The following is a 15,764-nucleotide window of genomic DNA, read 5'->3' as shown; positions in this document are numbered from 1 at the left end:
TTTCTCAGCAATGATAGTTCCCCAAGGTGTAGGATGTTTCCATACAAAGTTCATCATTTGTTTTTGGCAAGATGTCCCTGCGTACAAAGTTCATCACATACCATCAAGAGCTTCTTATCATACTAGGAATGTCATTGTAATATATTACTACATATATAGAACAGGGTGGTGGGTAGCTTTAGGGAAAGTATAGGAAGGATTCGCTCTTTGCAGATTTTCATCTTTTGGCTCTCTCTATTTGTAGCATTTTCTCTTTGTATATAGAAGTGAAGCTAATACAGAAGTGTTGTCTGTTGTCAACTTTTCATGTTACTTTAAATGAGAATTTACAGTCCACATTCTAGAGGTGATTTCATTAGGAAAGCTTGTTCTTGGATAATGCTTTCATCATATTTGAAGATAACTGGAACCAACTACATAATGTTGTAGAGACTGATGTCAATGACCACACAATTCATCTTTCTGGTTATGCGAATCACAGCATTATCATGTGGCAAGTGCAATATCTTGTTGTATGAAGAACCAATGTTAGTTCTTTTTCTACCCCTAATATATCCTAATTATGATTCTCACATTCAAACCATTGCATGCTTTGGACTTGTGTTGCTTGACTCAAAATTTCCATCTAAATTTGTCGGGACATTTCACAAAGCGGTTTCACATAATAAGGTCTGGAATTTTAAACTCTGTTCTTTTTTGCATATATATTTTATTTCCCCCCTTCTTATTCCTTCAGCATCATCACCTTGGAGCACTTATAAGATCCTATTGAGCATTCACCTGATCCTATCCCAAAAAGATACAAGTATATTTATCCAAGAACTCACTGATGACATGAAACTGATTTCCAACATAGTTTACAACTCATCAACCAGCCAAAAGTGATGAGATTTCGATTTGTGAATGCTCTGATGCTCATTGTAAGAGTCTAAGTGGCATTGAAGTTGAGTCATATTCGTTTGGAACAGGCGTACACAACTCATTATTTTGATAAGGTATATAACTAAATAACTCCCATTCCTACAAATTACCTGGCACACAAATGGATGATTCATTAAGGTAGACCACAACCTACTATTTATGTAATCTTAAGGCCGCCAGCCAGCTTGGATTCCTCGGCCTTGTAATGAAAGTGGAGATAGAGAAAGCTTGTTAATAATTTCTCGTATTCTCAATGAGATGCTCTAAGACTGTTTACTGGGTCTAGAACAATGGGTTAACCTATTATTTATTTAGACCATGCAATTATCTAGTCCCATGAAAAGAGTTGGTGGGCTTTGACCGAGAGTTGTTTCAAGCGTTCTTGCAAGATGCACTAGATTGTAGAAACCTCCTTAATGCTTTAAGAACCAAATATGATCGTTATCAATATGAACACTAGTTTTCACGCATAATGTATGACATTCATATTTGCAAGGGACGATAATACTAACTTTCCAAATGATACTCTCTCAACTTAGGTACTCTTCAGATGTCATGGGAAAGGAAAAAAAAGCATTGAAGAGTACAACAGTGAAGACCTAAGGATGTTGAAAAAATATGGCAGGCCTTTCAATGAATCTGAGAGCTTTGAAACCTAAAAAGCCGTCTTAGGATATACACTTGCAAAATAGGGTCCTACTAAGGCTATATTTTTTCTCAAAATGGAAAAATACTCTTCTTTCAGTTCTTCCATATCACCTTCATTATCAGCATTAATACTCCCCTGAAAAAACAAGAAAAGTGTTAAATTCTATTCCAATTGGCTTACATGTCCAAGTTTTACAAACCTTTAATTTCTGTCGGAATAATATTTTACCGGAAAAGTGAAAGTAGGTGTGGGTTTTCTGTGCTGTAACGAATTCCAGATAAGCAGCAGCACATCTGATATATCATTTCGATCAATCAACGAGATTATCTCTGCACTTGCTGCCAGTGTACTACATATCCCACCTGTTTTAGATATCATGCGAATTAGTCGGCATGCTTGAACTCTATCAGCTTCTTCATCTGCTCCCTGCTTTCATCATTTATGGAATGGGTAGGTGCTTCCATTGGTGACCAATGTGATAGATTACATTTATCGACTATATACCTGGAAAACTACTTTGGAATATTGCTTTTGAATAGGATTATTAGAATTCCAATATGCAATACTATGAGCTAGCAGAGCTCTTAGAAATTCCATACATTGTTCTGCTTCATTAACATCTCCTTTTTCAAGGATAATCTCTAGAATCTGTCAGTTAAATAGATAGTAAAAATGGTTATAACTGAAAAAAGGCATGTTGCATGTGACCCTGAGTTATCAGACACGCTGGATTTTCCAGAATTTAAAAAAGAAATAGAGACATGATAACAAATTCACAATGAATTGGAATAGGCATGGGATGGATCTCAGGGTGTTATCGATTGCAGCAAAAACCTTCAAATGGAATGGGTAGATTAACTGATGAACATCATTGCCAAATGAATAAAAGAAAATCTCACAAGCTCTTGTGTTAATAATTAGAGCTCCCATCACTACTGAAAGAAGGAAACCATCTACAATCACACTAGTGAAATTAAAACATAACTATCTACACTAAACTGGGGCAGAGGACAATGACAACAATTTGTCGCAGTCGAGGATTATTCAGCAATTTGTAAGCTTGAAGCAATAAGGCTACTCATCAACACTGACGTGTATTACTTCTTTAAGGGTGCTCACTGGCTAATCATACCAGGAAGTCCACACTATTCAAAACCCAGGCAATTAATTCCCTTATACAATGTGTACAAGTTCCAATCCACATTGGGTGAAATGGATCAGCTTTCAAAACTTCCGCATCTTTTCTAGGTAGGCCTACACTGTATGGCAGAAATAACCAGTGGTAGAACAATCAGAAACAAGTTAGACTCGCTCTCTGCAACTCATGTTGGAATCATATGCCAGTTTCATACATCAGTAGTTAGCATTGCATTCAGCGGTATGGTAGGTTTATCTGAATAAATCGTGTTAATATCATATGGCCCATTCTGAGGTATGTTAAGCTAACCCCACCTAACTCCTGTTAAATTTCTATGCTCCTGTGATTGATGTTCCCAATAATCACCCCAACGTGCTTGAGATTGCAATCTTGATTGTCAATGTGAACTACTTTATTGTACCGACTTTGATTATCCTCTTTGGTATACATGGATGTTGACATGGTAAATGCACAATCAGTGCTATGCTGATGATAGAAGGGCAACTCCGTCCTAGACAGGTTTCTTAATCCCTTCCTGGATGGGTACCCCATCATAGTCATTACAGCACTTGAACTCAATACCTCCGGTTCATGGGCATCACCCCTCTCACCGTAAATAATTGAGCAGCACTGACATTTCCCTGATCTCTGTCATCTTAGTATTCTCGTCTGGAAGACGTAAACTGCACATAGTGATCTCTGTGTGATGCGTTAAGAGGGCAGGGTCAATAGGGGTATTTTGAGGGCTCAATATTTCTAGAATTGCGTATTTGAATATTCCTCATTCTATTAGGTTAATTTATATTTCATCAAAAATATGTTCTCACCTCAAAAAGAAGAGGGTTTCGAGAAAAACAATCTGATAAAAAGTTATGATCACATGATGGAACGTTTTTTGTGTAAGCCTGCAAAGACATCAAAACAGTTAAGATACATGCTTCATTATAAAATCAACAAAACAGCATTGTTAGACTAAATTCAACGCATTTTACATCATCTATATAGTGCTAAAGATAAGATAACCTCATGCAAAATATTTTATTTCCACATGTGCTTCCAAAAAATCAGAATCTATTCTCATAGTGCTTCATCCTCATAAATCCTTTCACAAAATTCAGAACCCAAATTGAAATTAAGAAACACAGCCAATATATTTACAATTCTTGGGCTATTGCATAAATCTTTCCATAAGAAAAGGAAGGCCTCTACTTATATATTGTGGAAATGCTTTAAGTCTGTACCCTAGAACAAATTACAAATTTTTGACAATTTCGAATTATGCATCTGGCAGTCCTTTCTATTGTACAATCAAACAAAGTTCTTGTTTCACTTTGAGACAATCTTGAACCAGAAGAAGGTATAAGCATGGTTCATGACTTGGCAGTGTGACTGAGAATCAACGTTAACAGAAATTCAGCCCAAAATGCTGATACTAGATAGTAAGCAAGAAGATAAGGTGGAGGTGCCTCGTCTATATGAAAAATGTAGCCTGACTACAAAACACAGTCATAATGTAACATCCTCTGCTGCTGGAAGTTCTAAGCTTGTACAAATGTCATTTTGGCTGTTTATAGTTCTAAAAATAGCTCATAACATCAGGAAGTTTGTGGATCCATTCGTTGATAGTTAACAATATACCCCTTTGCTCATATACTACTGTTGCTGATCCTTCTGTTTATCTTGTTCTCTGCTTTTCTTGGACTTTTCTGGGTCATAAAGTTCCACCAACATGGCATGACAGCGCCAACCTCCATGGAATAGATTTTCTCACTGTGATGAGCAGAAATATTATTGGTGATGGCCAATGGTTATGGTCTTGTTAAGTCAACACCAAAGGAGGTGAGGGGCAATAGAGACAAGGTGCATGGCTAATTCAAGTGGGTCAATTGGAGCAGGAAAAGTCAGTGTCGGGAACCATGCTTGGAACTTATTGGAAGGCAGCGGCAATAAGGCTTGACTCGATTGATTATTGGAAGAGGATCCACTGCCAACAGAAACTAAAGACATAAAGCCAAAGAATACTACACACCCAAAGCACCCTTTGAAAGTATCCATCATGGGGCAATCCAATATGGCAAGATTGATGGGACAAAGACGGTATCTCCAATTCCATGTAATGATGGCTTTGGAAGATACGCATATCATAGCTGTGGTCCTGATTACTGCTGCCAACAAAATCCATGAAAAAGAGAAATGGCTCTAGTTGTCATGCATTCTCTCAGTCATGAGACTACTTTTTGCATCATGTGGTCCCATGTAGTACTTGTGCAGAACCTGTTAAAGTTCTCTGCATCTTGGGAAAGATGAAAACTAAGGCATTGAGCAGATCATCCAATTTCATGATGTATGTTGAGACCAGTAGAGACTAGTAATAGGATGATGTGGGGCCTAGGTGTCCTTACTGAAGGGGAGGACAAAGGAATTTAATGGTGTGGTTTTCTTTGCTTTGAACTCTCTGATAATCCCCTTCCCTTTTATTCTGTCAGACCACACCAATCATACATTCTGTCAGGCTACACCAATCATGGTGAAAACTAAGGCATTGGGCAATCCAATTTCATGCTGTATGTTGAGACCAGTAGTAGAATGATGTGGAGCCTAGTGGTCCTTATTGAAGGGGAGGACCAAGGATTTTGATTCTGTGGTTTTCTTCATTTTGCACTCTCTGTTAATCCCCTTCCCTTATATTCTGTGTTTTTTCTTCAGTCATACACTTCTGTCAGACTGCCATAATATACACTTAAAACATCAGCATGACAAGTTAGAAGTTCAGGTATTGTCTGAAAAAAGTTATCTTAAAACCATTGTCTAATGCATGTGAAAGTGGCAGAAGACTCGCATTCATATAATCATAGAATGTATTCTGTAATAACTCATTGCAGAGCATTCATTTTTTGAAGAAAACGAGAACAGCGATTTCTGCTGTTTTATAATCACAACTGCACAGCATATATAAATCTGTACAGAAGTCTTCAGAAGCATCATGTCTCCTAATTCTGCAGGAAACCTAGAAAATAATACAAACAACAGCCATGGCCAAGAATCTCCCCTAAATCACTGAGAAATACTTTGAAACCACTGTTAGGCTGTATATCATCAGGAAATGATACGTCGAGAACAAAGAAGAGCCATGAATGGCCTGTGAACATTTTAGGATGCATTACACTGACTCTTCGAAGTCTAAACCCATTTACAACATATAATAGACAAAGTTATTATGAATTCTTGCGCTTCCCAGGGTGCATAACAAGTTCATTGATAAATGGGTAATAAATAAGAAAGAAATTAAACATTAAACATACTTTACCTCTTCATATTGCTCCTTTGATGCATAAACTTCAAGTGGGGTTTGAAGATGATTGACAAGCAGCTTTGCTAACACTGATGCTGGCCTAAAATTCAGAGCACTCTTCCCTGCTGGTTTCCCTGCCTTGTCAATGTGGGCTACGGTTTGCCGTAGAAGGTTTCCCAGCTGGGAGCTTATCAAGCACATTTCTGTTGAGTAACCTATTGGCAGTCCCGTTGAAGATCAGTTTACAGTTAGGATTTTCTTTTCACATTAATTGAAAAAAAGCAAAATAGCAAGCTACTAATGAAAAAGAAAGAGATATATCCTCACTTCAAAAATCAAAATTGCATCCATGAGAATTGAAAACACAATCAGTGGAACATCAAATAATTAAACTAAGAGGAATCAAAAGGTATTCAACACAATTGAACTATTTAGAGCATCATATCTGAAATAATAGCCACCAATCGCAGGGCCAGAAGTAATGATGGGGGAGTTCCATCATTGAAAGGAATCGAAGAGGATCAGTAACTCACATCCTGAAGGCAGAGCAGACTGCTTTTTGAAACAATCCAACTTAGCAGATCTGGGTAATAATAATGTCTTTTTGGGAGTCCTGACATCTGATATTGCATGCTTCAGTTATCTCTTATTATGACACATCTTGAGATAGCGAAGTATAGAATGTATTAAAAGATATCCCTAAACAAGGTCCCAAAAGGCTTTTTGATGGAAGTTGAAATTATCAGAGCCAATAATTCCAACTAAGCTGAATTTATTCTACAACATCTTCAGAAAAAAAGGGCAGAGTGACATTCGGAACCATAACAAAATCTGCATTTTTCATGTGTTCCATCCAAAGATCACATAAATACAGAAAATCTGCCGCACTGCAGGCCCAACTCAGGATGGTACAGCTTCAGTCATAATGAATGCTAAACGATGCTCAATGTCACAAGATGTACCACTTTTCTCAATGTAGAACATACATGAAGGCCAGTAGAATTTGTACGGCTCGGCTTGGTTATCCGATCCCGTCCTTAGTAGGCGACCCATTGTCATCCACACTTCAGAAGCTCATAATTGTTTTTGGCTCTTGATGTGTGTGAACAGTCCTTTCCTATAAAATGAAGATCGGTCGACATGTCCTAGGACATAATGTACCACTTTTCTCAATGTAGAACATACATGAAGGCCAGTAGAATTTGTACGGCTTGGCTTGGTTATCCGATCCCGTCCTTAGTAGGCGACCCATTGTCATCCACACTTCAGAAGCTCATAATTGTTTTTGGCTCTTGATGTGTGTGAACAGTCCTTTCCTATAAAATGAAGATCGGTCGACATGTCCTAGGACTTTATATCAAGTTTCAACTACTATGGTTGTCGGCATGAATATTTGCAAATATGCCACAACTAGAATTTGGTGTCAAGCTAAGATTTGAGTGTTACCCAATGAAGAGAATCCAATTGCAACCAAAGATATACACAAAGGACAAAAATCCATTCTTACGTCGGACAAAAAGGAACGGCATTGTAACTCTGACAGAATTTACATTTTAGACCACCATAAATTCAGTTAGAATGTCTTGTTTTATATCTATGCCCACTTATATATCAATTGGATAAATATGTCATACAATAAGCTATGGAAGAAGCACAAGTATGCTACTATGACAAAATTCCATCCTAAATATCCCATAGCACACGCATTGTGTGTCTAGTTTAACTACTGCTAATATGTCCCCTCTCATAATAAAATTCCATCACCAATATCCCACCAGTCTATCATACATATCCTAATAAAGATTATATGGATTTTCTTAAATGTATGCATTGCTAGAAGGCTCAATGCCATCAAATGACTTACTTTCAGACTTTCACTAATCACCTCACATGGAAATCAGGAAAATGCTATGCATATCAAAATTAGACATATAAGAGTTCTGTGAAACTATAGGCATAAAGACCATAAACAATAATTTAGAACAGAGAGCCAAACAATTCAAAGTAATAGAAGGGCATACTTGTCATTTCAGGTAAAGAGCCCTGTGTTTCATGAAAAGAATACTCCATTACAGTGTTGACCATCTGCAACGAATTAGTCAACCAGATTTTGAGAAAAAACATGGAAATAATTGATATTTTCATAGCAGAAATGAAAACGTTTATATCAAAACCATCTATTTGTAGTAACTTCCACAAAGGGAGTACTCTGTGTAACAGCGGCCATTAACAAGTCCTGTAATTTTTCAAGCACAATAGGCATCAAGTCGTCCCAAAAAACACCCCAAGTTAAATCTTGAAACAATAAAGAGAAAACAACGCTGCATGGGTTACATATTAATGTGTTCTTGATAGCACATTAACAACATTTGTATCAAAAGCATCCCTTTGAAGAACTTTCACAAAGGGAGTGTGTATACAGTAACCATTACAAACTCACAGCGGATATTATGAGGCCAAAACAGCTTCGCAAGTTAAACTTGAAAGGATAAAGAGATAGTATAGCTGCATGCTTTTTAATATGCAGTACTTCAACAATAGTGCATATCTAATATCCACGTGATCACTTACATAGACAATATATTATTTCGTGAGTGTTTTTTCCCAAGTACAATCCAAAGGTCTGTATCATCAAGTTTCATTTGAGCAACTCATGGTGCTGCATAATCTTGCATTGAACCTATTTGTTCTTTTTATGAGTCAATAACTTCCACTAGAGAAACTACTATAAAAGCATTCCCTATTGTTGAACTGTTCTTCCTAACTTGCTGTAGATTCTGAATTCAGGTATCTTAGGATTTAAGTTTTTGATAATTTGAACACTACAACAGTTATTTGCTACCTGGGCATCTGTGGAATGTTACATTACCCTATACTTTTAACAGTTTATATCCTAAATTTTGTATAAATTCCTCTGTTTAGGGATTAAATCAAAGAGAAATTGAGCCAGTATGATGAACTATCTTCAAAAATTGTGGACTAACATTACTTCTTACCAATATGAATGTCATTTTCGTAGAGGATGCTAATTGAACAATCACAGATTTCATTTTCTCAATCAATTGAATAACCTTCCATTTCTCATCTGTGCCATTCCCATCTCCAGACAAGGAGGTTATACTTTTCTCATTTTGTTTACACCCATATGCCTCATCCAACCATTTCAAGAACAAGCCCAAGGAACCCTGCAATAGAATATTTACATTAGATGTCTCCAGTAAGATTCAGGAAAATTGATGTTCCTACTGTTATAGCATAAAATTGTACTTAATCTAATGAAGAACCATTGATGCAAACATCCTCTTTATCAACTTTTAAATTGATAAAAATAGAGTGAGCAAATCCAAATGATTGTATCGTGCTGCTTTGATATTCCTTACACAACATTCAACAAAGCCAATATGAAAATTAAAAATTTTAATCAAAGCATACATGAACCTACTTTTTTTAAAAAGCCTTAGTAATATTAGAGTACTATGCTTACTATTCTATAGTGATAACATGCATCTCTCTGATTGACCAGGGAAACTATGGTTCACAAGTATAAGCCACCATGCCAATGAATGCAACTGCTTGAATTCCTGAATACAAAATGTAACGGCAACCTCTGAAAGAAGAAAAAACTAAAGGCAGAAAGAAAGAAAATCATAGCTTCGGTAAATGAAGGCATGCACACAAAAACAAATATTCTGAGTTCACCTCAGCCCAGCTAATGAAGCCTGAGATCATCGATTTCACATGGTGGCCTAGATAAAAAGGTATGTCATCCTTACTCAAGAAATCAGTGACCAAGATTTCGTGTGTGCTCTAAAAAGAACAAGTAAAGGGAGATGGAGTTTTTCTCACACTAAAAGATGCAATGGCTGATAACAATGAAGCTTGCTAAGCTTTATTAAATATAGTAAAGCCAACATTAAAGAGTTGTGCAACAGATCTCCATCTAATGATTCAAGACCCACAAACAGTCCTATTCCTTACAAAAACATATTGTGCAACATTTCAGACCAACTACGGGCAACCATTTATATGTTGAAACTCTCTAAAGGCTATTATACACAACCTTCAACTGGAAAATAATATCCCGCACATTAGCAATCTTTTCTGGAGCCAGCAATTGAAGGACTCTCACTACCATCAACCGTAGTTCCCAAGCTTTATCCCAATGCAACAATGCAAGTAAGCACAACCATTGCCTACTCAAGGCTGTAGAGAGATGGTACTGTATTGCAATTGATGGTCCAAGAGTGGCTCCCTGTATTTTTCTTGCTGACTCTACATCTTTCCCAGAACTCAATTGCAAGAGATTGGCCACAAGACGGATTCTGTTAAATGCCTGTACAGCCAGATTTTAGTCATTCCTCAGTCATCTCAGAGTTCAATAATAGTTGTGGCCTTTGCTAAATAATGTCAGTATTTACCTGATCTGAAGTTAGTGTACATACTTGCTCAATAAGCTTCTCAGCCCACAATTCGAACACTTCTTCACAGTCAGACTTATTGGCTAAGACCTGCATTACTTTAAAAAATAATGCTAGCTTGCCGATTGAGTTTACTTCCTTTTCACATGAATATACAAGACCAGCTGAATATACAAGGATTTGGGCAGTAACTTGTGTGGGATAGCAACTCAAAGTAGATAAGCAGGTGTGAACGATAGGATGTTCCCACAACCTTGCATTTCCGGTATGCCTGTTAGTTTATGAGGTGTTAATTAGTATAGTTCCAAGGAAATAAATATACATTAAAAGCAGTGAATTCATAACTAGCCTGTTGCACGCAGATCCTTCCTTTGATAAACTGGTCCATAGGTTTACTGTACAACACTTTATATTCTCTAAATATGAGGCAGAATCTTTCGCCTCCTCAGATGTGAAGCCTGAAATGGAGTTTCATAAGTTCTTTGGCATACATGGTCAGAGCAATAAGCAATGGGACAACAGCCTTTCATTGTCTCATAATTTATTACGATGGTACAGAACATATATGTTTATAAAGAAGCAGTAACAAAATCCAAATGATGTAGCAAATTAGCAAGAGACCACTATGCTGAACGGATAATATTGCAGCATGCCAATCTTAGGTACAAAAACAACATTAAAATTGAGCCATTATGTGTACCAGATATTCTTTGCAACATGATTGCATAGGCTTTATTTGAAACTATTTTCAGCAACATGTGAGTTGCCTGAACCATCTCTGGATTTGTTTGACCACCATCAGTCCAGAGATTACCCAACACCAGAATTACATGTGAATTAGCAGTTGTGAATCGAGTCAAATGTCTTCTAAATATTGTACAGAGCCAATGTGTCAAATCACTGGGCTCCTTTGAATCTTGATCCTGCAAAAATAATCATGCTTCAACAGAAAAACAACACATTGTTCAGTAGATTATTAAGACACGTGCATTTACAGAAAAGGTATGAGTTTATGTGGAAGCTATAGCATGAGCAATCAAAACAGACAAAACATTTGAGTGGATATGTTTACTTGATAAGATTAGGGCAAATACACAAATCAATTATAACTTAATCTCGATAATTGACATGACCATGATTATTGACTTCCCACTCAAACAAAATATTGAGCACCTAAAGTGTCTGCACACATAATCCCTATTTTCATGCATCACCCGATCCTCATTACAATGAGCAAGCACAACTCACCTTACCTCAATATATATCAATGATATTTCAAACGTAACTAGTTATGAATGAGTTAATCTAGACTTACTCCAAGGAACCTTGAAAGCATAGGTAGAGGAAGGATCTCAAAATCACAATTTTGGAGCTCAAACCACCATTTTCTTATTGAGGCAGTATCAGAGATTGACGCGAGCAAGTTAATACAAGAGCTGAAAAGGTCAGGACAAAGAAAACCCATGATGAACCAAAAACCAATGAGATCACGTCCAGGTGATACTACCGATTTGTAATGTCTCAATGTGCATATTCCCTTTGATAATGTACTTGAGGATGGGGGCTTAGTATAGAGCTGATAAGATGACAAAAAACTGGAAGTAGCAAGTTCTCCATATCTGTTAATGAAAATGAAAAATGCGTTAAAATATCATAACAGTAAAAAGTTCAGGTAAAATGAGAATATATTAGGGATGGTTGAATAAAGATCCTTAAGAAAGGAGGGAAGATTAGAGAAGATAATCACAATCATGTAAATGAACCTCATGAAATTGGGTACTGCATACAACATACAAGACACATAAAGAATCTTATGCTTCGGTACATCGAATGGAGAGATGGCAATACCAAAAGGCTGAGAGAAAAGCATTTTATGGCAATTCCTAAAGTTTCAGTATTCAGAATTTGGAAACATTCCTTTTGCTCCACTCCATGGTGAGATCAATATACTGCAGTTACTTTTATTTTCCTTTTGAGTTGGTGATGTTTCCAATAATTCCAACATTTTCTCTGCCGCAAGCAATCATAGCCCCTCTTTAAATCTTTAGACAGAGAAAGGATTTTCATAAAACAGCTGATCCACTGAAACTATTCCCACTCAGCGTTTAGTAAAATATAGGGTAATCCTCGGATTTCTCTTTCTTTTACCTTCTAGATTCAGAAACCAACCCAGCATGTACATAAGCTATTATTTATTGACCTCTTTATCTATATTCAAAATTAATCCTTCATGAAACTCTTGGATCAAAACAATATTAAGGCCACAAGAGAATGCCTTATTCCGCAAATGTACACATGTTCCTTCTTACCGTCTCAATTTATTCTTGTTTTTTATCAAGGAAACTGTGCCTTCAATTTGACAAATCTGTAGGCAGATTGAAAGTAACAATGCCCTCTTACAGATTGATAGTCAAATATGAAAGACAAGAATACATCTAAAATGTGTAGAAACCATGGCTGCACTAAATAGATTCTGAAAACATGCAACAAAAAACCAAAAAACGTACCTTGAATTTGTATATTCCAGAACAGATGCCATTCTAACCAGAGTGGAGAGAGGAACAACTGTGCGGTGAGCCGAATGATGCGAGAATTCTGCTGAAATAACGTCCCATAGTGATAGAAAGAAGAGATTGATACATGTGGATGATGATGACAAGTATGCCAACAACCAATCAAGATCTGAAGAAATATCATATTTTTCATTCGAGAACATATTCTTGAGCAGCCACGAGAGAAGCCATCCTTGTTCTTTCTCTATTTCTTTCATATCTGAGGGTTTCTCTTGATCCAAGCTAAGAAGCAAACACTGTTCGATAAGATTCACTAGATGTGAATATCGTAATAACCTCTTTGAAACGATAACTGCCACCATTCTTACTGATTCTCCGGATCCACAAAGCTTCACTCTCTCTGACAGATCAGTCCTTTCGTCTTCCTCCTCGCCGTCTTCTTCCTTCCCTGTGAGCATTTCCACATAACTTTAATCGACATCATCTTCAGTGTTCAAATTATGTATATTTTCTCCTCTATCTTTCTTCAGGTCTCCTCCAGCATCACCGCCATATCTGACATGAAAAGATTCAGTGTACACTTACCACTTTCCACGTGTCCACGTCTGACAGAAGGAGCACGGAGAGGAGAAGCATCATCGCCGTCTTCGTTGGTGAGGGATGGTTCAGAAACGAGCTCGCACTTTACATCATCGATGGAGCTGCGATCACTAGCGGAAGGAAATCCTCCGCCATTCTTCTTGTACTTCTGGTTTTTCTTCTTCGGCTTGTGTGAGGAAGATCTAAGAGAAGAGAGTGCCCATCGGAGAGCTTGGAAGGTGAGGGAGCTATCAAGCAGGTTTTCCTCGATGCGAAGGAGCCAATCACTGCACTGCTGTTGCTCCTCTGCGGCTGTTACTGCGTCTGTTTCGTCGGCTGCTGAGTCCTCCATGTTTGAATGACAGGAAGTTCAAAAGCGACGGAGAGAAAGAAAGAATTCGAAGAAAGAGAGATATATTTAACGTCGTCTTCTAAGACAGAAATTTGGCCCATGAGACAGACAATTGATTACAGTACTGGATATCTGAACCCAACCCAATCATCGGAAAACATAAATAAATAAAATAAACATGTCTAAGGGTTTAGCCTTTACGTAATTTAATTAAAAGAAATTTTAGTTTTTACGAAAAATCTCTCTCTAGCACAATCCTGGAATGCAGCCTTTTTGTTCATATAATTCAATCAATCAATTAATTAATTCGCCACCCTTCTTCAGACAATTAACTAATTCGTTGAGTGAGGGCATTTTGAGAAATAGAGGAAATTAAAAAACGAATAGCTTAAGAGCTTCTTCTCCTTCTTCTTTTGACGATTAATTATCAATAAATTGTTAATTATTTAGGGAAAAAAATGAATTCGAATTAATCATATTGTTATTTCTCAAAATGCCCTCAAATTTTTATAAATTCGCACATGCCCTCTTCCAATTTCTTTATTTCTCGAAATGCCCTTCTTTTGTTTTCACTACCCCCAAATATATAGCCTTCCCCACCAACGTCAAATAAATCGGGAATCGTGGGCACGGACGGTGTCGCTCAACTGAGGGCGCTTGCGATCTGCACCGTCCGATGTGGATAAAAAGTTCATAGTGTTTGTCACTAAGAGCTTGACTCTGTCACTCGGAGCCCAATTGTCTGATAGCCTTTGTCACAAGGAGCCCGATCAAGTTAGTGCAAGAGCCTGACTCAAAGCTTGTTGTGTCTGACTTCAAAAAATTAAATTAATAAAGTAATAAAGTAATAAAGTAAAATTATTGTTATTGAAAGTTAATAGCTTAGTGGTTAGATTTATTCTAAAAACATGATAGGTGTGAAGTTGAGACCTTTTTCTTTGACTTCTTCTTTCTTCTTCAAGTTCTTTCTTTTTGGTTTTCTTCTTCGTCGACTTCTTTCTTTTTTAGGGTTTCGACATTTAGTTTTAGGGTATGTAGTGACTTTACAATTCATTTAGATTTATTTATTTTTTTAAAAAGATACACCTTAGTAAATTACTTGAGAAATGTACATATAGAAAACAGAGGGAGACATTTCATCTCACCTCTATTGTAATACAAAACCTAATACCAACATCTGATGATACAGATGATATCACAATAGGAACAAATGGAACACCATCTACAAGCTATGCAATAAAAAAGGAGGAATGGAATAATTCCACTTCATACCAGGAGACGTATCTGAAAATAAGTGAAGCCCTCGCCACCGTTTCTTAAAGTCCACTTGACGTTGTCTTTGAGCATCAGTTGTACCCTGCAAATCATCATATTGTCCACGTATGGTGTGGACAAATAACCACCAGAATTCAATAAGCATATTATTGAGATGTATGTGAGCATTATTAAAAACAGCATCGCATCTCGTTTTCCATATTGTCCACAGCGCTAGTGACGTAACAGTACGCCAAATAACCAGATTTTCAGTTCTAAACCGAGGAATAACAGATGGAAATGAAGTGAGATAGATGTACCCATTGGAAAAGTAAAAAACATGAGAAGCATGCATACGTTCGTAATTCATAACATCTCCATGAAGGACACCCCATAATACTGCACCCCACGAGAAAGTAGAACGAGCATAGTGGTTTCTTAGTAATAAAAACAACTTACTCCAGAATTGCTTGATTTTGGGACACATCCAAAACAAATGCAAAATAGATTCCGTAGATTCACCACAATGCATTCCACAAGCATATTGCTGATTTTGCCTCAACCAATCACCAACAGGAAGAGCATAATGTATCAACAACCAACGAAAACAAATAACTTTTTTCGGCAACTGCATACTCCACAACCATT

At 37.0% G+C, this 15,764-nt stretch overlaps 1 protein-coding gene across 1 annotated transcript; it reads right to left on the bottom strand.

Annotated features, from left to right (window-relative positions):
• Positions 1-1,381: 1,381 nt before the first annotated feature.
• LOC147869516 (uncharacterized) lies at positions 1,382-13,880 on the bottom strand. Its single transcript, XM_087325275.1, has 14 exons — positions 13,517-13,880; positions 12,926-13,379; positions 11,734-12,037; positions 11,119-11,341; positions 10,768-10,876; positions 10,419-10,689; positions 10,061-10,333; positions 8,997-9,185; positions 8,022-8,085; positions 6,016-6,215; positions 3,536-3,613; positions 2,075-2,218; positions 1,799-1,996; positions 1,382-1,705 (listed from the first exon to the last, which is right to left on the bottom strand). The coding sequence occupies exons 1-14, from the start codon at positions 13,860-13,862 to the stop codon at positions 1,577-1,579; spliced, it is 2,982 nt and encodes a 993-aa protein (XP_087181401.1). The 5' UTR covers positions 13,863-13,880; the 3' UTR covers positions 1,382-1,576.
• Positions 13,881-15,764: the final 1,884 nt, after the last annotated feature.

Source organism: Azolla caroliniana, unplaced genomic scaffold (genome assembly GCF_043228905.1).
Source record: "Azolla caroliniana isolate FFs.n. ecotype wild unplaced genomic scaffold, voAzoCaro1.0.p SCAF_1, whole genome shotgun sequence".
NCBI lineage: Eukaryota > Viridiplantae > Streptophyta > Polypodiopsida > Salviniales > Salviniaceae > Azolla > Azolla caroliniana.
The sequence above is the reverse complement of the archived record's forward strand: the minus strand, read 5'-3'. Positions and strand labels throughout refer to the sequence as shown.